This window comes from Meleagris gallopavo, chromosome 1 (genome assembly GCF_905368555.1).
Source record: "Meleagris gallopavo chromosome 1, MGAL_WU_HG_1.1, whole genome shotgun sequence".
NCBI lineage: Eukaryota > Metazoa > Chordata > Aves > Galliformes > Phasianidae > Meleagris > Meleagris gallopavo.
Window position 1 is genome coordinate 103,641,453 of NC_139404.1, and position 22,846 is coordinate 103,664,298.

At 38.2% G+C, this 22,846-nt stretch overlaps 1 protein-coding gene across 2 annotated transcripts in view; it reads right to left on the reverse strand.

Annotated features, from left to right (window-relative positions):
* The window catches only part of GART (phosphoribosylglycinamide formyltransferase, phosphoribosylglycinamide synthetase, phosphoribosylaminoimidazole synthetase), a 37,819-nt gene extending 15,084 nt beyond the window's left edge, over positions 1 to 22,735 (reverse strand). The window contains exons 1-13 of one of the 2 annotated variants that reach the window (XM_085242263.1): positions 22,717 to 22,735; positions 21,243 to 21,387; positions 14,340 to 14,488; positions 10,158 to 10,253; positions 9,266 to 9,440; positions 8,506 to 8,617; positions 7,194 to 7,262; positions 5,091 to 5,216; positions 4,064 to 4,151; positions 3,672 to 3,757; positions 2,902 to 3,070; positions 2,175 to 2,406; positions 95 to 189 (exon numbers count right to left, since the gene is read on the reverse strand). In XM_085242263.1, the coding sequence (XP_085098389.1) occupies positions 95 to 189; positions 2,175 to 2,406; positions 2,902 to 3,070; positions 3,672 to 3,757; positions 4,064 to 4,151; positions 5,091 to 5,216; positions 7,194 to 7,262; positions 8,506 to 8,617; positions 9,266 to 9,440; positions 10,158 to 10,253; positions 14,340 to 14,484 (1,393 nt within the window). In that variant the 5' untranslated portion in view covers positions 14,485 to 14,488; positions 21,243 to 21,387; positions 22,717 to 22,735. Of the gene's footprint in view, positions 1 to 94; positions 190 to 2,174; positions 2,407 to 2,901; positions 3,071 to 3,671; positions 3,758 to 4,063; positions 4,152 to 5,090; positions 5,217 to 7,193; positions 7,263 to 8,505; positions 8,618 to 9,265; positions 9,441 to 10,157; positions 10,254 to 14,339; positions 14,489 to 17,181; positions 17,302 to 21,242; positions 21,388 to 22,716 lie in introns of those variants that run through there. The other variant, XM_019611990.2, reaches the window with a different exon arrangement.
* Positions 22,736 to 22,846: the final 111 nt, after the last annotated feature.

Consider the following 22,846-nt stretch of genomic DNA (forward strand, 5'->3'; position numbering starts at 1 on the left):
CTACACGTACACAGAATACATAAGTATTTGGATCAAGATGATAAGCCCTGTTACTGTGAACCAACTGAAAGAGAAATACAGGTCCATCTCTTACCAGATCTTGATGTGGCTGCAGCTAGAGGTTTAATTTTCTGAACCAAAATATTTCCTGCTGCGATGTCTACCCCACTGTTTTTGTAAGTCAGGCCTCTGAAAGAGTGTTAAAAAATGTTTTAACAACTGATTACTAAATGTAAATACATGTATTTTAAAATAATATTTATGTATTTGTATCATTGTTTCAACAAGGAGATTAGCTATTCAGAATCCTATACTGCTGCCAGTGAAGTTTTTCAAATATCACTCTTTTCCTACTTTTCAGTAACTTCAATCATATACAATGATTTCTAAGTATTGCAGTACTTATTCCACATAGACTCAGTGACTCAAAGGTTAATCTTTTCCTGTTTGGAACCTGACATCACACACATACCTGAAGAAATGGACTATTCAAAAATAATAATAATAATAATAAAAAAAATATATATATATATTTATATATATTTATATATATCTGTCAGCAATGATGTAAGTGGATCTGATTTTGTAGGCTAGCACCATGTAAGATCAATGTCAAGGTAGCTTCTCTAAATCAAAGTATCAAATAAATTATTTCTCTGTGACACTTCTGGAGTTTTACAACTGTGGCTTAAAGTTGCCTCTCCTCATCACCTTGAGTGATACCATCACAAAAACATCTATATCTCTTTTCTTTTTACACACATAGTACAAATGGCTGTACGTAACTTGTCGGTTCCCATATTCACAGTGGGACCTTTTCATTTTGGAGATGATGCAATTAATGACTAATACAGGTACAGCACAGCAACTATTGTAAAACAAAGACCTGTGCTACCAAGAAAATGCAAAGGTACCTCCACACACATTCTATCACTTCTAAAAAATTTGCAAGAAGAAAATTATTACAAGCAGCAGCTGTTCAGTCTGTGAATAAGGCTCAATGAAATACCAGCTTTCAATAACAAGAGACAAAAGTCAGCCCCTTTCAGCCTGAACATAATCAATACTCCACATATTTTCACCTTATTTTGAAAAGCACGATGCTTTAAAAGGAGAGCAGGTTTTTTTAGATACTTATTAAATAAATCTTCTGTATATTTTCACAGAGGGAAATGCATAGGACTTAATCCTGCCAAGCTACCAAGGCGGGGTATGGGGGGGTGCGTCCCCAACCTCACAAAGCCAACCATCATGGCCTGTTCTTCCAATTGTAGGAGAGGAAACGATGTTGCAGACTCAAGGGCAGTGAAACAAGCACACATTATAAGCAGTTTCAAGATAGGGATCGTTGGCATAGATGCACTCCAGTCAAGAAACTTTGTGGCTCTGGCTCCTGAGCTCAGTGCTTCAGAGAACTCTTTGTTATTCTCCTCTCACAAAAGGACAATACAAACACAAATTACTTATTTTCACACAAATTTGTCAAGAGATGCACAGTGCTTGAAAAGGAAGACCAGATAGGAACACCCTTGTTCATGTAGTATGTTTATTGATTATAATTTTACAATAAACTAATCAGTATACACTATTAGCAAAGATTAAAAACTTACTAGCATGCTTCATAGGCTACAAAATAGTCAATTATCAAAAATTATGCTTTAAGCTATTTAGAGAACAAGCAGGCAGATGTGCCTTATATTAGCTGAAAATGAGTAAAAATCTTGCAAAAAAAAATCTCAATAACATCAGAGACACAGCAGGACACACTGCTTTAAAAAAAATACTCTCCTGACAAAATAGCTCTAAATTTGTTCACGTATATTTTTCATGATAGTAACATCATATGTTTGGACAACTATTTTAGAGCAAAAGCGATGGTTGAGAGTGTAAGGAACAGAAGTTTTGTTTTCCAAAAGCAGACAGAACACAGATTAAAGTTACTTGTGCTTGTCACTGTAGCTTAACTCAGACTTGGGAAAATAAGAACATGAATCAAAGAGCTATCAAAAAGCCTGTTCCTTCACTGGCTGGTCTTGCTCAGACTGCCCACTAGGATGCCAGTTGAAACTTGTAGAGTTACGTATAATCAACATCCACTTATTACTGTAAAATAGTGATGTCTTTAAGTCCCTGTTACACCAGTTGTTTCCATTTCAAGTATTTCAGATATCTACCTGGATTGACTCAGGAAAGCTATAGCCCGATAACCAATGTCCTTCCTATAAATGGCACCCTTGAAGTTTATGGCTGCTACTCCCTTGTTGGCTTCTTGCAGTGCTGTCATGAGATCTTCCTTAATAGCAGTTACTGTAAGGACTCTTCCTCCATTAGTTACCACTTTGCCATCCTTCAAGGCTGTGCCTGCGTGGAACACCTCCAGTCCTAGTTCTTTAGCCTTAGAAAGTCCTGTGATTGTTGTTTAATAAAATAAACCCAGGAGGAAAAATAAATAAATAAACAAAAAGAGACCATTAGAACATTTTTCAATTAAGTACTCAACAATTACACTTTCAAGAAACAAATTCAGTGTAATCATTCTAGGGACTACAAATATATCTTTTAAAACTACATTCCGTGGAGAGATGAGTCTACTGCTTGTATGCTCAGAGACACAGAAAGGTATTTAGCTGTGATAGATTTTATACTTCAGTGACACAGAGACCACAAAACGTATCAGCATAAATATTATATAAGCAGCACCCAGAAGCACTTTACTGTAACACACGTTAAAGAAATGCTACAAAACTTTACAATATGGTATAGAGATTTTAAAACACTATGGGTGCACTACTAGTAGTCTTTAAAGTAAGAAAATTCAGTTGACCCATAATCACAAGATCTTAAATTTCTATGAATCTGGGTAAAAGAGAGACTGGAGAGAGGGTATCTTGCTGTATTTACCTGTTATTTCCAAACCCTTAGGATACGTTCCTGGATACCCTTCACTAGCCATGACCACAGTCACAGCTGCACTGTCTTCAAACCAGACTGGCATGGAACTAGACAACTTTTTATTGATAACTGCTTGCATAACTTCGTATAAATCACTTTTCAACAGTGGAAGAATCACCTACAAAAATACAGATTAGCTTTTTTTTTTTTTTTTTTCCTTCATGGAGCTTTTAAAAATATTACATCAACTGTAAAAATGAGCTTTCACATACTGTATTTTCACACATATATACATCTTATGCATAATCTATGAACCTCTAAAAAGACTTCTCCTTAGACATTATTTTTATGGATAAAATAACTGCTGCATATGGAAAGGGAAAGGTAGAGGCCAAAGAAGCCTACTGTGCTCTGAAGAATGGAAAAAAAGAGTTTTGTTCCACCTGTCAAGAGGGAGTGGAAAAGGACGTGTTCATTTTTCAGTAAAGATGAGGGGAAAAAAAAAAAAAAAGTATTAAATTCTGGAAAAGATATGGAAATACTGAGTTCACTCTTGTAACTCAGCTCACTCTCGTAACATCCATATTTGAGTATAACTTGCTAAAATTTGGAATGGAAAAAGTTAATAACAGACTTTCTATCTTGAATCAACAATCAAATATTTTAAATCCCAGAGCAATAAGCTAATTATTAACCTGAAAGTTAGTAAAGAATAATGGCATACAATATACCAGACATTTCTCCTCCCATGATGATAAACTGTCTACAAAATCACTCACCTGACATTCTGGGTCACCAAATCTGCAATTAAACTCTAGAACTTTAGGCCCATCTTTAGTAAGCATTAACCCAGCATAAAGCACACCTAGAATTAAAAAACAACAAAACAAAACAAGCATAAAAATGATATGACCAACTGTATAGGTCATTAACACTTTAACTGCTGTTTCTTCTGCTCTACTTCATTTAACAGCTATCCCCTGTTAAGGAAAAGGTATTGGTTGATTTCAATGAACTTCAAATCAAGTCACTGATGCTAAACCGCATTTCCAAATAAATCAAAGTCATCTCCCAAAGTCATCTCCCTAACTTGCAGTGTGAGTTAGGCCTACAAAGGGAACAAAGTTTTCTTCCAAGTTATAATTAAAAAACCCAAAACTTTCATACATACCAAGATAGGGGACACCTTCTTTCCTCATGCCATCAACAGTCTTCTGAAGAACAGTTTCTCTTATTTTCAGCAGTAAATCTTTAGAAATCTAATAAAACAGGATTAGATAACTGTAAAAACAGAGCATATGATTTTTTCCCCACTGTTATGACGAGTGTTTTGAAGAGCCAAGGAGAACATTTGGATGATCTGTTGCTCACTTCAACACATCACAAACAAGAGAAAGCTAATATTTTTTCCTTTCTCAGCAGACTACAAACTATAGCATTAATACAACAGGTTGGATCTTTGTCAGTTATATTGCCATGCCTAGATCTAAATTTGCAAGTAATCCCACTGGCCTCGCGGGAACAAAACATCTGCAAAGTCATAGTGGCATTCAAATAAGGCCTCCCCAAGGACAAATCATATATGGAAAGCACAGTGAACAAAATTAATAGCTTTTTAAAGGAACAAAACTGTCAATTTTTGAAATCCAAAAAGAAAACTAAATGGCCATAATATAGGCCAACAGGAAGCAAAGTAAATCCTTTTGCAAACAGACTATTTTCAGAACAGAAAACAAACTACAGTAACTACTATGAGCTACAGCAAGAATTCATCATTAGCTTATCTTGACAAACCACACAAAAAGTGTGGTTTAAGCACTTAGTTCTAATGATGAGTATTTCATAACACTTAGTATCATAGAATCATTTAGGTTGGAAAGGACCTTCAAGATTATCAAATCCAACTGTAATAAAAACGAATCAAAATATGAGGTTTCAGAAATAAAACTTCCATCTTAATAATAATTTAATAATAATAATTTAAAATGATTTGGTAGAAATAACATCCTCCATAGAAAAATGAATTATCAAGTTACAGGCTTTAACTAACTTAGTTTGTTTCAGACAACACATTCAATCCACAAGATGCCATTGCCCCCATTGCTCTGTTTGCCATAGTGAAACTGAAAATCCAGATTGCTTTGAGGACTAGAGCTGTAGTATGGTTGCAGCAGGACATTATCTTATTAAATTTTTACCTGCGGTGCTGGAGAATAAGCTCCCATCCCTCCAGTGTTAGGGCCTTCATCTCCATCCTTTAACCTCTTGTGGTCTTGCGCTGGGGGCATGGGAGCAATTGTTACACCATCAGTGAAACATAAGCACTGGAAAACAGGAAGAATAATTAAATTACAAGCATATGACTAACATTTCATAAAGTGCAAAAAAGAGAAAATCTTTTATTTTTGATGTTGCAAAAATGCAGAATTAGGAGTACAAATTCTGTCTCCCTAATAAAACAAACTACAGTAATCTGAACGCTTTCTTCTTTCGCTCAGGAATCATTGCCTTGCTTTATAAGACCTTCCTGCAACAACCACTTTTAATATAGCATGTAGAAAACTATAAGATAACGCCAATAGTTGTACTGAAGAGAAATACTCAAAAAGTTAAAAAAAAATAAAATAAAAAAAATCTCTAAAACGCCCCACAGTGGAAGTTATTTCCTCATTCCTCCTCCCCTCTGCCCTGGAAAGAAGGCATTATATTCCTTTGAAAACTTCTTTTTCCTTGTTGACAAAACTCCATTTGCTTTTGCATTATTTATAAATTTCTTATATACCAGCTGATTTGAAGCTCAATATCTTCATAATAACACATCTGCTAGCATCTTACGTAACTGGATAATGATGCTCACTGTTTGGGCTTCTGATAGCACTACTCATAAAAACATTGTACAATGCTAATTAAAAGTCAACTCAGGAATCCCCTGGAAAATCCTAAGTGTGAAAATATGAAAAACTAGTAATTTATGGAAGGTTAACTATTTTGACAGGCAAAGTGAGTAGTATTTTTTTCTTTATTGCGATCAGTCATCTTAGGAAAAATAATTTAATTTGCATGCTGACATTAATGTGTTCTGTTACAGTAAATCTGCATGCACCCTAACGACAATACATTTTTCAACAGAGAATGGAGATCTGGATAACCCTTTAGTCCCTCACAAGGTCAAACCAACCAAGAAAGAATAAGGATGACAGATGCCTGCAAATCTAATTTTTTCATATCGAGCAGGAAACCAGATTATGCAGTGACTGGCAACAGTTAGAGATGATCGCTTACTTTACAAATGCCACCACCTCCAAGATCAAAGTTCACAACATCAAGTATAAGTCAATTGCAGCTCCAGGACTCGGGAACCTGAGATGGTATTTGGCTGTTCTACTTTGTGTGAAGCCAGTGTCAAGTTCCGAAGCAACCTCAAAACTGAGCTCTAATTCTCCTTTTCTCCTTTATACTCCACTAATAAAATTTATTTTTTTAATGAAGAAACAGAATCATGTTTAAATGAAATGTTCTCTCTCCACCTGCAAAGTAAATCAGTGATGTCAAAACATTTAACAGCCTTTGGTTACACGCCCTTCAACCCCAAGTGCACTTCTACACTGCAATATTTCTGGCAATGAAACTGATTAAAGAGTGTCCTGCCTGCACCTGTCTCGTGTTGCTTGTTCCTGTGGACCAGAGGAGTTTACTGACCCCTCAAGATATAGTTCAATATGTTCCTTTAATTAACAAAGATGATTAAAAAGGTTTTCATTTTCCCAACCACTCCTTCTACTATTACTCTCACTTCACCACAGTTACTTATATCAATTCATATGGGACTGGGCTAAAACCAGACCACAGAAAATATGCAAGTTGCTGCATAGGTCTTCGGGCTGTAGCCCTATGAACAAATACTACAACTGAATCAAAGGCAAACAGCAGTAAAGGCGGAAGAAGAAGGAAGGGAAGAAACATCCTACACTGTCTTTGTTGCCAGAGAAATCATAACACAGAAGTGCACACTGCATTACACTCAACATTTTTATGTTTTGATTTTTTTTTCCCCTTGTGGTAACAGCGGATTATTGCTTGAGCTATTTACTATTCATAATTTGAATTATTTTAGCAGACTGCAGGAAGTTTGGTTCTTAACACATCCGCCTTTATTTAATAAAATGGTATTTATAAGCAGGTAACTGTTTTTAACCTAAGTAATAAAATCCTTTAAATCCCTGCTGTACGTACTTGCCTGGTGTTTTCTAAATAACTCAAAACATGTACAATCTAAGTGCTACAGTGAGATGCATACTTACAGAAACTTCTTCTCCCTCAAGAAGTTCTTCAACAACAACAGTTTCCCCAGCTGTGCCAAAAGTTTTATCCTGCATTAAAAAGTCAATCTCTTCAGTCCTGTATTTCAGTCATTTTATAACAGTCAAAATGCAACAAGAGAACTAACACAGCAAGAAAGATACAGCACAGGTGAGACCATTAATCCAATCACCATCCTGGATACGTCAGCAGCAATGGTAAAATCTTTCCCCTCTTCTGTTTATCTTTTAATAAGTGTAGTCGTTAGCTTGAACATTTGCAAGCTGCAGACGATAGGTACAACTTTCTCAGTAATTCCTCTTGCTCTACCTGCTGAAGTTTTCACCCACAATACTGAGAGTTATGGCAGTGACTGCCAAGTCTGTAACCTAATCTGACTTTTTACTTTATAAGAAAGTGTAGTTGTACAGAATACACTGGATGGGGAGCTGTATTTTTACATTCCAAGGCAAGATTTCAACACTGTACATTTACCCAATTAAGAACCACAACAGTGCAGTGACAACATAATTGTGTATAAGACTAACACAATAAGGATTTTTTGTTCAACACAGAACAAGGGGACCACAGGTTAATATTCGTCCAATGGCCACAGCCACAACAAGCTGTGACTGCAGACTGTATATTCTGGCCCTCGAAATACAAGTGTTTCAGATAATGTCTCATATAAATCAGCACTGTACCACTGAACTATAAGATACTATGCTGCAGACACCGGCTGAGGACCTAACCTGTATACATCTTATTTTTCAGCTCTATGTTCCTGACTGTTCAAATGGAACTGCTTCATTCTGGTTCCCTTCAGATTTTGATGCTAATTTATTTCTTAAACATCCTAACCAAACGTGTACTTAAATTGAAATAATTCCACAGGAATTTTATTATACATGTAAGTGCTGTGTATCAGGAGTTTTAAAGCTGATGTTGCATGTCAAGATACAGCTTAATTGCAGTGTTAATATTAGAGCAATTGTAGCAGAGTCCCCAAGAACACAGAAAAATTAAAAGCAATCCATACTGAAGTAAGTGCAGATCTTCAGTAAAAGCCATTTTATTTTAGCTTACACTTACTATACCTAGAAAGAGTACTCTGCCTCAAGCAATACATATGACAGCTTTGTAGCTGCCCAAATAATGGATAAAATATGTGACTTCTGCTAGTTAAATGCCTATTATATAGAAATGAAAGAAAAAAAAACAAAAAACATCTCTAAGATTTTAACATGGTTAACAGCTTTTTTTTTTTTTTTTTTTGAGAATTCTTCCAATTGATGCTTGGACATTTCAACTCACCTGCATGATTTCATTAACAGCTTTACAAGCTTCTTCTTTGTTTGATGCCACAATTACTCCTTTGCCAGCTGCCAGGCCACTAGCTTTTACAACTAAAGCAGGGAAGTTTGCACTTTAAAGACAGAGAAGAGAGATTCAACAGTAAACATCTACATTCCAAATATATATTTTAAGCATTCTGAAAAACGCTGATGGTTGCAAAAACAAAATACTCATCAGTATTATAGTAATAATTTTGTGTTGCCAAGCAACAAATAAAATCCAGGATTTTCTTCTTATGCCGTCCTGAGGATTTCTGCTTCCTGGTTTGTTTACCACTGAACTTCACTATGGTTCTTCAAACAGTTTAATATTGCAGCAATGTTGGGTCAGCTGGATCATTCTCTGATAAGTAGATCACTATTTGCTGAGTAAGCCCACAAGCAGAACTTATACTCATGGAGGCAAGTACAGAAAATATAGAACATACTATGTTTTTCAGACTGGATTTCAGACTTTCAGATGGATTTCCATAATTGGCAGTCTGAAAAAAATAAAAACTTCTCCCATATCTGCTCGTAGACTGAAGGCTGAACATTTAATTTTTATTAAAAGAGCAATAAATAAGGAATCATTAAATTATTACTGAAATGCGATAGAGAGATTATTCTTTAAAACATCTGTAGATACTCTATCACAGCTAGAAGTATTAATACATTGGTAAGAATCTGTTTTGAATAGCTGGCACATTGGAAAAAAATTCCACTATAAAGAATTTTACCTGTTAATGAAGCTACATGCTGCTTTTGGATCAGTAAAAGATTTCCACTTTGCAGTTGGGATCCCATGACGATCCAAGAAGGATTTGGTAAAGCTCTTACTGGACTCCAGCTGAGCTGCCTTTGCTGTGGGACCAAAGCATCTTACTCCAGCTGCTGTCAAGTCATCAACAATTCCTAAAAACAACACAGAATTTTTTTTTCACCAGATGATTTGCAAGTCATGTAGTTCAAGTCTACAGACACATTAATTTGTTAGAGCAAGTATTTAGGAGTTATAAAGCCATATTTATATTTACCCTGTATCTGTTTTACAAGATGGGCCTTACATGTATTTTTCACTCTAACCAAGATCAAGTAACCCTACAGTATTTGGGATTAAGAAGACTTGTTGCATTTTGTAAGATATTACAATCTCTCCTCAGTTTATTACAGCTTTTAACCAACTAAATGACATTAGTATTTCATGAAGATAACAACAAGATCATGCAAAAGGATAAAACTGAAATTATCATTGTTAAGATTTTATTTTTTTTTTTTACCTATCCCTAAATAATTATTATTACTTGAAAGAATGAAAATTCCACTAGAAAACCAATACCCTTCTTGAGTTTCTAACATGGAAACACTTCAATATCTGCTTTACTAAACTCAAACACTTTGAAAGAAATTGAGCAGTTAAGGATATTTTAACTGTTATATTTCTCATGCACTTTGAACTTTATTTTCATCACAGCAGAATCCTGAATTTCAGGGAAACTGCCACAGAGAATTTGTTTCTTTTCCTGATGAAGACACTCAGATACTGTTGAGTGGTGGGAAAAAGAGGGGGACTAAAATTTACTTTTCTTCCTAAAAAAAGAAATCTATTATTTTTAATTTTCTTTCTCTTACCAGCAGCAAGAGGAACCTCTGGACCAACCACAACCAGCCTGATCTCCTGATCTCTGCAGAACTGAGCAAGTGCAGCATGATTGCTGACTGAGACAGCTGTCAACGATAGAAAAGTGTGGTAAGACTGTATTCACTACTGTTAATTGGTGGTTATTTATCATATAATCATGAAGTAGTGTTTTCACAAGTCTCATATTCTTGAATGGCAAGTCCCTGTGAATCTGGAATAGAGGCATGCACTAATATATAAATACTGAGAACAACACATGTACACATATGGAAAAAATCCAAACAAAACAAACCACTGAAACCTTAAGCAAAGGTCGTAATTTGACGTGTACTGTAAACCCATCTTGCTCTTGAAGGTGGAAAAAAAAAGTTTCAAGTTTCCTTACACTGCCAACATGTTCTCATCTTTACAGACATCCTGTTTGCCAGCACAAGAAGCATCACAAAAGAGCCAAATGAAAAATAATTCACAGGCAAAACAAAAAAATAAAATAATAATAATAAATTATTCAGACAGTCTCCTCCCTGATTAAGTTCACCACAAAGCTTTACACATGTTCATGCCAGAACAGTGCAGGGGACAGGAACAAGTGGCTGTTGGTGGAATTGCAATTGCTTTTTTTTCCTTCATGTAGTGCCAGTTAAAAAAATGCTACAATGAATGGTGATTTTGCTGAAATAAAGCAAAATCTGAACACTTTTTCTTACATTAGTAAGGGAAGGTACTGTAATTATGGGCAAAGATCTATAGGACAGTTACATTTCTATAAACAAGCACTTAACATGATAATTGTTGCAATGCCAAAAACCGTGTAAACAAAATAAAAAGTTTGCTAGAAAGACCATAACGTCAAGCCTCTTGATAAAAAATCTGTGCAAAGGCAACACGTAATGCAAGTTCCACTACTTTATCAAAAAGCAAATAAAGCCAAGGTCTGCAGAGGACTGGTACATGAACTCACAGAGTCAAAATGCTGCGAGCGTGGCCCAGCACGGATTGGCTGCCTGCACAGGGAGGAAACTCACACATCAGAGTACAGATCTGCAAACAGAATGAAATGCAGATCCTCCCTGGTGATGGAATACTTGCAGTTTTGTCTGTGAAGTCATACGAGAGACCACATTGGCAAGTATGTGAAGAACTGATGTCCTCTTCCAGTCAAGTTTCCAGAGAATTGGAAGGAGAGAAATGAGAAGCATTGATAAAGCATCTTCTGTTAGACACATCTGCACTATTATGTTGGTGCACAATTTGCTTCTGCCATCCCATATGAATAAATTCTCCCCTTTCACAAGAGAAGCTGTTATTCTAAGACGACATAAAAGCAACTATCTGAAACTTCTCTTTTGATTGTAGATTTGCCCCATTTAAATGGAGTGGTGGGGAATAAAAGATTAAATGCTAACATAAACTATCTCCTTGATAACCATTTAACAGTTCAATTACTTTGTTCCATGAAGATTTGTAAGTAAGGAACGAAAGGCCTCTGAGACCTCCATGCAATTTATCCCAATTGACTTCTGGCTCACAAGAGAGCAAAACCAAAAGCATAACACACTTGGCTTTACAGTACTGGTTAACATAAAGGTCAATATTGTCTTTCAGTCCCACATGGCTCTTGTGAAAGCAGTTCAAGAACAGCAAATCCCATACAAAGAAAATGGGAGCTCTGGTGAACAACTGAAGAGGGTCAATCTCTGTTCTCTTGAGATCAAGCTACATGAAAGGGAACAGGGAAAGAGCCTGCAAGATGACGGGGCCTGTCATCCCAAATTGCCTAGCCTCAGGCCTCATCTAGTAGCAATGTGAGGGTGAACATGATACAACATTCGCATTATGTGGAAATAAATAGAAAGTAATAAACAGAAAGGAATAAGTCACACTATTAAGATTAAGTAATTTTAACTTCTACTCCAAACACAAATTTCCACATGATGTAAACTGAAGGGAGACATCTCTGTAGCAGTGTTTTTTTTTTTTTTTTTTTTTTTTTTTTTTCCTTAAAATGACAGGCAGACATACATCTCAAACCAAACAGAAGGAGCTTGGACCAAGATTAAGTATTAGCTAGCATGAGAGCTAAAATGCAGTGTTGTCAGGATGCTAAAAGGCATTCACAGAAACACATATGTATACCTCTAAATCCAGCATGCCATTCTCTACAATTTTGGCACCAAATTTGCCCTGCTAGTTAAGTATAAACTGAATATAAATCTATGTTTAGCCATTCGACCCAAATCTGTCTGTACTGTCAGGAAAGATTACCGACTCAAATTAACCATGAAAACTTTTTTGTGACTTCAATAAAGGCAACATCTGAATTAAAATTTATTTATAGTTTTAAGTTCACCTTTATGTGTTTCAGAAATCATCTGAGAACTACAGCTGTAACAGTGACTAAAAGAAATCTCATGAACCATAGCGCAGGATGAACTTCCAGAGCCAAATCTTGATTATACCAAAACAATGGTAGCAGTTTCACAGACACTGCTGCTCAGGCTTATACAATATAATAGGGCTCACACACTTCTGTAAATGTGTTTTCTATTTTCTCCTCTCACTAAAAATCTAGGCTCCAGTGCTGCCATTAAAGTGCCTGAGTAGATAAGACAAATCATTCCATTTCCATTAAAAAAAAAAACAAAACAAACAGTCAACCTCTTCACAAATTCTAGATTCTTCCTGCCTCCCAGCTGGCTGAGGATGTCTTCCCTAAAGCACATACAAGGAGACTGCTTGGAAAAAAAGATTTTAGTACATGTGGTAGATTTCATGGACCTGGCTCAAGCGTTATTATGCACAAGTTCAAATATTTTGGATTGTTGGAAGTGCAGTGTATTTTATGCAATAACAAAGTGAGAGAAAAGTGCTGCAGTTTTTAAAAACTAAGCAAACTGAAATTAACATTCAAGGGCCATGCAGGCTGGCACTAACTCAAATTGGCATGAGTATAAAGATTTATATGTATACATATGTAAAGATCTTCTGGGACAAGAAGGAAACATAAGAACATGACTTTCCTGTCCTGCTCTTGGTCTCTCTCCTGTGAGATCAAACAGCACAAAAAACTAACTATGATGCTGTGCATGCTCAAAGAAATTATGGACAGGGTTATTTAAGCTTTCTGTAATTAAACATTCCAGTGGAATTAAATTTGATAATTATCTCTTGCTAAGAATTTGATATGAGATGGTAAAAATAAAGTATTTTACTCACATAGATGTAAAAACTGGAGGCATATAATTTGCGTTCACATGTACACTATGTTGATTTTAATTCTGTATGTTATCATGTGTTTTCAAGTGGAAAGATAAGTTGGTTGCTTAAAGAACTTATTCAGGATCTGTTATACAAAGAACAGGAATTTCTGAGTAATTATCCTTGGTTTCGTACTGATGCACCTCCAGGCGAGCACCTTAGACAAGTATTTTTTAAACACAGCATGTAATTATGGATGTAATTTTGGATTTGAAAAACCTGAGGCTTGATTTTCAAAACTGATATGAACAGCTTCAGTTACAGCTGTCCAGTTACAGTCAGTTAGAGTTTACCTCATTTAGGCTGGAAGCTGAAAACAGGCAGACAGTAGTAAAATCACCTAAGAATAAAGCTAACTTCCTAGGATTGCTAAAACAAACATTTCTAAGATGGATCTTTTCAGGTATGAAAGTATGCTCATGAAATGTTGTAAAGATCACAAACTCTCACTGCGCCTCTGAAAACTAAGCTGTGCTTCAGACCCAAAGCAATGTGCTCTGCCACTATCCCAGAGGTGCTGTTGTTTGCTGCAAACACTTTTCAGCTGTTCACCAAACAGCTGCTGAACTGCACTGAATACCAAGATGAGCCATCAGCCCTTCCCTGTGAGGGAACCACTACTGCTATCCCAAGATATACTCCTGCAGGAATTTACAGCAGGCAGATGGAGTTTTGGCTGCATACCCTACTCCAAAATCCAATCAATTAGCTAACAAAATTGAGATAAAATTGAGTGGTGGTTGCATAAGGCTTTGCTCAGATACTTACTCTTAGCTGCATCTGTATGATCTTACATGTCCAAAACCTTCAAATTATAACAAACTGTTCACATTACCAATAAGATCAATTAATGGATTAGGTTCAATTAATGGAATAATTTACTTGTTCTGTTATCAGATTTTAAAACTTTTTACCTGAATTTGAAATTTTTCCATTGTTGGCTGTCCCTGCGTTTCCAGGAGCAACAAACACTTGTTTTACATGTGGGGACTGGGCCAGCTTCCAGGCCAATGCGTGCTCTCTCCCTCCACTGCCGATCACAAGCACTCGATCAGCCATTAGTCTGCACAAAACCAAACACAAGCAGCATCGCCAGAGTTAGAAGTGTGAGGTTAGGAAAGCAAGAGCTTCACAGAACATCATGTTGGGTGCAAGGAACTCTGAGCAGTGCTGAATGTCACTTTGTTTCAGGCAATGATGTTTCTATTGGGGTTTGTTGGTTAAAAAAAAAAGTACATGGAAAGACATAACTGACTTAATGAGGTGTGATAGAAAATAAATGTCAAACACTGAAATAACCCACAGGCTCTCTTGTTTTTCTTTCATCAGACTGGCAATTTGTTCAGTGTTGTACTGAATCTGTGATATAGAAAAAACTTTGACTGGCCAGGCTTGGGTGATTTGTAACTCATACACATTTCTGGTGAATACAAGCCTGCAAAAGATAAAGTTCTTGGAATTAATTGATTGCATTAATTAATACCAGAGTCTTACAGAGTCAGAGGAATTTAATTGGAACCTGAGACACTTTGGTGGAAATACTAGAAAAATGTCTGAATACTTAATGAAAGGGAAAGGTTAAGAGCGATGAGACAGGGTAATCAGCTTCACTCTTAACAGAATGAATTGTAGAATCATAGAATCCTTAGAGTTGAAGGAACCTCTGAGGCCCATCTATTCCAACTCCCCTGCAATGAACAGGTTGCCCAGGACCTGATCCAGCCTAGCCTTGAAAGTCTCCAGAGACGGGATATCAATCACAACGCTAGGCAACCCGAATGGGGAAGCAGAAACCTAACACAAGTTCCCCTTGGGACTGAATGAGTCTTATAGGCTGTCCAGAGTTTAATAAAGCAAAGTTTTGTTAGCCTTTGCTTTTTTAAAGACAGGTTTATCTCTAGGTGTATTCTCTACATACTTATTGGTGTAAGTCACCTCAAAATTGTCATCCCAGCAATGATATCACACAACTAGCAGGGGAATAGAAGATTTCACTAACATTGGGAAAGAACACTGGAATTCAGAAAGTAGTAAATAAAATAAGTTCGTATTTCTTTATGTGGAGATTCTTAAAAAGCAAAGGCTAACTCCCAGTGGTACTCAAAGAATAAGCTGCTATAGTCATGTTAGTTCAACCAAGTACAAAATACACACAGAGATGATGGAACTGCACTGGTTAAGGTCAGAGTTTTATCAGCAGAAGGCAAGGGGTGCCTGGAAAAGCCATTCAGTGAGGCATGGAGTGAGCAGCTATACACAGGTGTCTGGTCCTAAACCCTGGAGTAGTGTTCATTACTTCCAAAAAGTAATCTAAAAGCTCTAAGTCACAACACAGGCAAAATAAGCATCTAAACACATAAAATGATTTCAAGCATCGCAAGTGTTGAAAACAAATAGAGCTTTGTGTGGAAACTGGCATGATCAACTTTGAGGACTTTGCAATGACAGCAAAGTGGTGCGACATGCCTCCCTGCTGCACGAATCATCTCTCCTAGTTCAAGGGGAGGGACGCGGCCTTGGTAAGAGTCTCAGCTCCACGTAACACACAGCCTCCCTGTTGCAATACCAGCGTACATAGTGCCTAACGCTTGGTCACTGGCCCTTGACCCACGCTTGCCAGTGTGTGCAGAGCCCTCCAAGGCAGGCGTGGGGGAAGGCCTCACGCCACTGCTGGATCACACGGCGACGGCAGCTCCCTTTGGGGTCAGAACTCCTGTGGGAGGGCGACAGAGCTAGCACAACGTATATCCTCAGCATGAGGGGAAACGAACATAGCCAAACCAGACTTCTAAGGGAAAAGTGATCTTACCAGAGGCATACCAGATGTTCAGCCAATTGATGGGGCAGAGCATGTGCTTCTCCGCTATCCCAGCTGCTAGTAAGACAGCTGATCCCCCTCAGCTCCATGATCTGCCTGGATAGCTCTGCAGACCCCACCCCACTCCCCAGAAACCCAGCTGTCCTGAGAGCCTGGACTCCAAAGGAGATGGCTTCTGCTTTGAGGGCTCCTATGACGTGCATGCTGAGCCTCATTGTTAAACCCAAGTCCTCTGTAACACAATGCAGCCCCCATCCATTTTAGAATACACTCCCATGCCATTTCTTTATCTATTTTAACCCATTAACAAAGGAATGATTTGTTCAGAGAATGATAATTTTAGGCAAAACATCCAGTCAAAATAAAGACAAAAGAAACATGAATAAAAGGACAAAATACAGACCATCAACACTGAGTTTTTAACGATAAACTAAACACAGAGTTAAAATTTAAGAGTACTTTCAGGTTGGGAGAGTCCAATAGGTTTCTATTAAAATGTTTGACAAAATACATACTGCAGAGTTGCAATAAACTTCTTGGATTCCTTAAAATAAGAAAAAAAAAAATACCTGGGAATAAAAATTAACAGTTACGACAAACTATTTGGGATGCAAAGTTATGGTAAACCTCTTTGACACTGCAACTTAAGCAAAAAAAAAAAACAACAAACCAACAATGTATGTATATATAAAAGACTAAGAGGCTGGCTACATTGAAAGGATAAGTTAGATGAAGACAGTAACCTAAGGCAAAAGAAGGCTGTGTAAAAGAATAAACATCATGTAGCAGACAGCTGTCCTACACTTAACCCAACAAGCATGTTTCTACTGCAGTTCAGTCACCATTAAATAACAAGTTGAAATATACATGACAGCATTTTTTGCAGGTATATCAGAACTGAGAGCAGAGTTATAAACCAAAATGGAGAATATACTTACGCTATCCTACGTGTTGCTGGTCTGAGGAAAGTAATGCTCAGGAGTTCAGGAGTGAAAAGAGAAAGGAGAAGAGCAGCCTCTAGTTAAAAATGTACTGTCCTGCTCCAGTATTAACACCCATTGATTACCACCCAATGCCTAGCCATTGGACAGGTCATTTCAAATAGGAAAACAGAACAGAAGCTCACATGCGTGTGGCTGAGAAACAAGCAGTAAAAACTTTACAGAGCAGAAGCAGCCCACTTTGTTGTTCCTGCACATACAGAATAAATTCTGCCTCACTCAAATTATTTTTTGCAGTCGAAAAATATTCACTAATCAAATCATAAACATCCTTTATTTAAAAATGATGCTATGCATACTCCCATGCATATCAACAGCATGGAAGGATATGATGCATATTTATGCTCCATTAAGCCTCCTACATAAAAATATGAGGAAATGCTTCAAGATCAGTGAAACTGCTGTCAGCTGAAGTAAATGACCCTGCTTATAAATCAATCAAACAATCCTTTCTCTTTCCTAAAAGTAGCATATTCTAATAGTTGTCAGCCAAAAAATAAATAAATAAATAAATAAAATTTTATATGGAAGCAGTTAATAATTCTGTAATAAAATGTGAGAAAAAAAAAAAAAGCATTTTGGCCATTTCTTTTATTTTCAGGAACTCAACTTATTTATGCATCTCCCAAACGGTATCCTAGCAACTTTTGTTGAGGGGTGCAGCTTGACAAGAACTTCTTCTGGTGGCAATGTCAGTTTAGGAAGCCCAAATAAAGTACTGGCAGCCTTTCTTTTTCACACTGACTGTAAAGATGCAGTGTAGGCCCTCCATTGCCCAGTAATATCACAGAATCATAGAATCCTTAGAGTTGGAAGGATCCTTTAAAGGTTCATCTAACCCAACTACTCTGCAATGAACAGGGATGTGCACAGCTAGATCAGGTTGCGCAGGGCCTGGTAGAGCCTCACCTTGAAAGTTTCCAGGGACAAAAGCATCAACCACATCACTGGGCAACCTGTTTCAGTGCCTCACCACCCTCAACTGTAAAAGACTTTTTCCTTATATCCAATCTAAATCTCTCCTTTTTAATCTTGAAGCCATTTCCCCTTGTTCTATCACCACAGACTCTGCTAAACTCTCTGTCCCCTTCTTTTCTGTAGCTCCTCTTTAGATACTGAAAGGCCACTATCAGGTCACCTTAGAGCCTTCTCTTCTTCAGGCTGAACAGCCCCAGCTCTCATAGCCTGTCCTTGTACAAGAGGTGTTTGACTGCATGGATTGTTTTTGTGGCCCTCCTCTGGATGCCCTCCAACAGGTCTCTTGTTTCTCCTGTGCTGAGGACTTCACATCCATACACAGTACTCCAGGTGAGGCCTCACCAGTGCAGAGTAGAGAGGCAGGATCACCTCCCTTGCCCTGCAGGCCACACTTCTTTGGATGCAGTCCAGGATACGGTTGGCTTTCTGGGCTGTGAGGGCACCTCGCTAGCTCATGTCCAGCTTCTCACCCAACAGTACCCCAGGTATTTTTCAGCAGGACAACACTCAATCCTTTCATCTCTCAGCTTGTATTCGTAGAGAGCGTTGTCTTGACCCAAGAGCAAGATCTCGTATTTGGATTTGTTGAACCTCATGAGGTTCACCTTGGCCCACTGCTCAAAGTGTCTCTGTCTAGGTCACTCTGGATGGCATCCTGTCCCTCTGGTGTGTCAACCACACCCCACAGCTTTGTGTCATCGGCAACTTTGCTGAGGGCGCACTCCACCCCACTATCAATGTCACTGATGAAGATCTTAAAGAGTATTGGTACCAGAAGCAACCCTTGGGGACACTGCTTGTCACTGATCTCCATCCAGACATTGAGTCATTGACCACCACTCTCTGGACACGATGCTACAGCCAGTTCTTCATTCACTGAAAGTCCACCCAGGGTATGTTGTCAAAGGCCTTACTGAAGTCCATATAGATGACATTAGTGGCTCTTTTCTTATCCATCGATACAGTGACACCATCATAAAAGGCCACAAGGTTGGCCAAACAGGATTTGCCCTTGGTGAAGCCATGCTGGTTCTCCAAAGTATTATGTACCTCCTCACTGGGGAATCAAACCCCGGCCTCCCATGTGACAGAAGGAGATACCACTATACAAATGAAGAATTGTACATAACTGTCATTAAAAATGAAAAGTTCCAAAAAAAAAAAAAGGGGGAATTCCGGAAGAAAGAAAAATTCTTTTTACTTTGCCACTAACCCAGAAGTCAACAATCTGTTTTCAAACGACCAAAAGCCATTCACAAAGTAGACCATTTCTTCTATGAGAATTACCACACGTGGTTTTTTTTGGAAGACACGTGAAATCCTTAAATCTTCTCATAAACAGGCAGAAGTAAAAAAGAATCTAAAGCATGGTACATTACCCTAAGTAAATATCATCTGCCTTTGTAAAGAAGGAAGGTATATTTGTTTAAAAGATGTCTTAAAATAGATGGCACTTCAAGCAAGGATCAGTAACCAAGTTCTTAGACAAAATAAGAACAGGAAATCAAAAACAAGCTAATTACTCCGAGTATCTAAGAGGAGAGGACATGAGAATGCAGTGAAGGTGATTTCCAGAATCTGTTCCTGAAGTTGCCAGCTGCTAGTCAGCAGTGATGAGCATCAGACCCTTATCCTCCCTAAGGATGGGGCTCATTAAGAAGCTGGACAACTCCTCCACGAGGTCAGGGCCTTTGGAGTGAAGAAAAATAACGAAAATGGTGCAAAACCAACAATATATAACAGCTTTTCCTGTACTGGCTCCTCCACAAGGCCCAGGGAGATTTCAAAGACAGGCAGAAGTGAGACGAGAATACTAATTCAGTAGCTGCCCCATCCCTGGTAGCAGGGAAGGGACATGAGCCACCATCTCCTACTGGAACTGATTCTGACTGGGAAGTTAAACTGAGCTCCTTAGCTGTATTAATGCAAAGCTTACGAAGATAGCTGTGTAAGTGTATGAATACAAATTCCTTAAGCTAAACCTTAACACCACCCATCCCTGTCTAAAAAGATTTCTGCCAGCTGAATTGACTAACTGTACAATCAACCAATAAGTAGGGGCACTAAAAGAGATGGGACAACAGAGATGGGCAGAAAGAACTAAATGTCAAGACCTACCTTTTAAGCTGCAGCAATCTACTGCATCATTGCACACCTAACATTTAATCTTAGCTACTAACTAATTAAAAGCTGCAATACTTTAACTTTTCAACACTGGGATTGTGGTAACCTGATGCAGGCAGTCAGGTTTCTTTATACAAAATATATGGTCCAAACCCACGGTGTCTTAACTCCTACTTTTCGTAGAGGAAAGATTATAAAACAGCTATAAAACGGCTTAGCAGTGATAGCTCTTAGTCCAAATATAGAGACTCCAAGTCTAGCATCATCAAACCCATACCTCCCAATGCCTGGAAAAAAGCTTTTCTCATCAAACTTTGGACTAAAGGAGAAAGTTCACTGTTTCTCTTGAAGTTAGACAAAAGAATAAAAAGAAATTATGCCTCACAGGACACAGAAAGAATACAAAATCAAAATGCTCTGCAATTCATGTGCCGCTCCACAAATGTTCCATGCCTTTTTTTTTTTTTTTTTTTTTCCCCTTCCATAATCAGTAACAGGATAAAATATTACCCTTGGCTTGGAGCAGAAGCCAAAACCTAGGACCTTCTCTTACCAACTTCAACAGCTGAGCTGCTCTGTACTGCCCCCCCTGGAATCTGCCATCCTTTACTTGGCTCCTGCACCTGCTAACACAGAGCCAAATCCCTTCAGATTGAACCCAGCTCTGAATTAACGCTAATCAGAAGGCTGAAAATAGAGTCTGTTGCACATCATGATGAATAGACAAAGATTTTTGTATGCGTGAGGTAAGGGCTACGAATACACAAAGATCTCAGCACACACAAGGAAAGCTCTCAGCTAGCCTTTTCAGAGAACCTTTGTCAGCTTCTGGATCTTGTTCAAGTTTGGATTGAAAAAAAGAGAAGCTGAAATACGCAGGGTATAGGTTGACCTACCAGTGTTTCGCAGTTGGCTTGTGCTGGTCCTTGCTACTGCGACCTTGCTATGGGTCCTACTCTCCTCCACCTCCAGCCTCTTGCTTGAGTGCCAAATGTGTGCTTTGTGTGTCACAATGATCAGGAAGCCAATAATGCTGGAAAACTAACACCAAAACAGTAACTCAGAAAAGTCATAATTATAAAAAGAAAATTAACAGCACCTTCAGATCACTTGATTGTTCAAGGAGCTACAACAACCCCAATAGCAAACACCACTTCATGGTGCACTTTCTCACCTGCCTGTTTCACCTTTTGCCCCAGCGTACTTACAGTCCCAGGAACAGTCACATCAGGGAATGAAACTTGGGTGAGGAGAGGACGTTTCTAACAGGGATCAGTTTCCTGAGTAAAGTCACAGTGCCAGTTGTGCAGCTAACTCTGTTGGTGCGATGCAAGGTGCAGAAACAAACAGCCACAATGCCTGAACTGGCAAAACGGCCAAAACACAATGCAGCTGCAAATTTTAACTAGGTTAGCATGTAACTTGTACTTATGGAAACTGATGCTGCCTTTAAGCTATAACATTTAATTTCCTCAGGTATCAATACCAGAAAGAATGGCTTAAAGATTCCAGACATCTCTCTAATCAGGTTCTTCATTTATGACTTCTGGCCCCTAGAAGGCCTGCATCCTAACCAGGAATAATGGCCTGAACTGAGAATCTTTGAGACAGGCACTATCCTCCAAACAGCCAGATTGTGTATTTCTTAGGCAAATCATCATCAGGTTATCTCTCTAGTACAAACAAGGAGCTAACAGTGCTTTTATTCCCCCTCCCCTAAAGCACTAAATTTGGATGGCTGGGACTGTGAGAAAGCTGAAAGCCCTCCATGTTTCCATTGAGGTCTGGAACTACTAATAGGAACTACTAATAGGAACTACTAATAGGAACTACTAATAGGAACTACTAATAGGAACTACTAATAGGAACTACTAATAGGAACTACTAATAGGAACTACTAATAGGAACTACTAATAGGAACTACTAATAGGAACTACTGTGCAAGAATCAAAGGAACAGGTAAGCTGAGGTAAGGAACATCCTTTCTGTTTTGGCTATAAACAATGAAGCATATACTCAATCTGCTCATTAATTTCAGGCTTCCACAAGATGAATTACCAGAGGGAAAAAAAAACAATAAAACAACCCAATATTCAAGTCGGTTGGTGAGCCCTCAGCTTTGCAAACACGAGGGCTAGGAATTACAAGTAAGCTAAAGTCCAGAGCAAGAAAAGCCAAAAGTTGAATATTTACTTTAAAGCAAATATTTCACCACTTTTTTTTGGAAGCCAAACAGGGAAAAGCGCATGAATAACAGCTGCGTGCACTTTAAAATAATTTAAACTGCGGCATATTTAGAAAAATTAAAACAAGTGCTCCTAAAGTACACTCGGAGAGGAGACACGCGTTTTAAATAAAAAAACGAACAACCAGCAGCAGCCATCGCTCCCCACGGCTCCTTATGGCAGCGTGTGAGGGAACCGCAGGGCTCCAGACAGGGACCAGACCCCGCCATTTTGCATCGCGGGCAGCACATGGCTCGGCCGCCGCCGCCACCTCG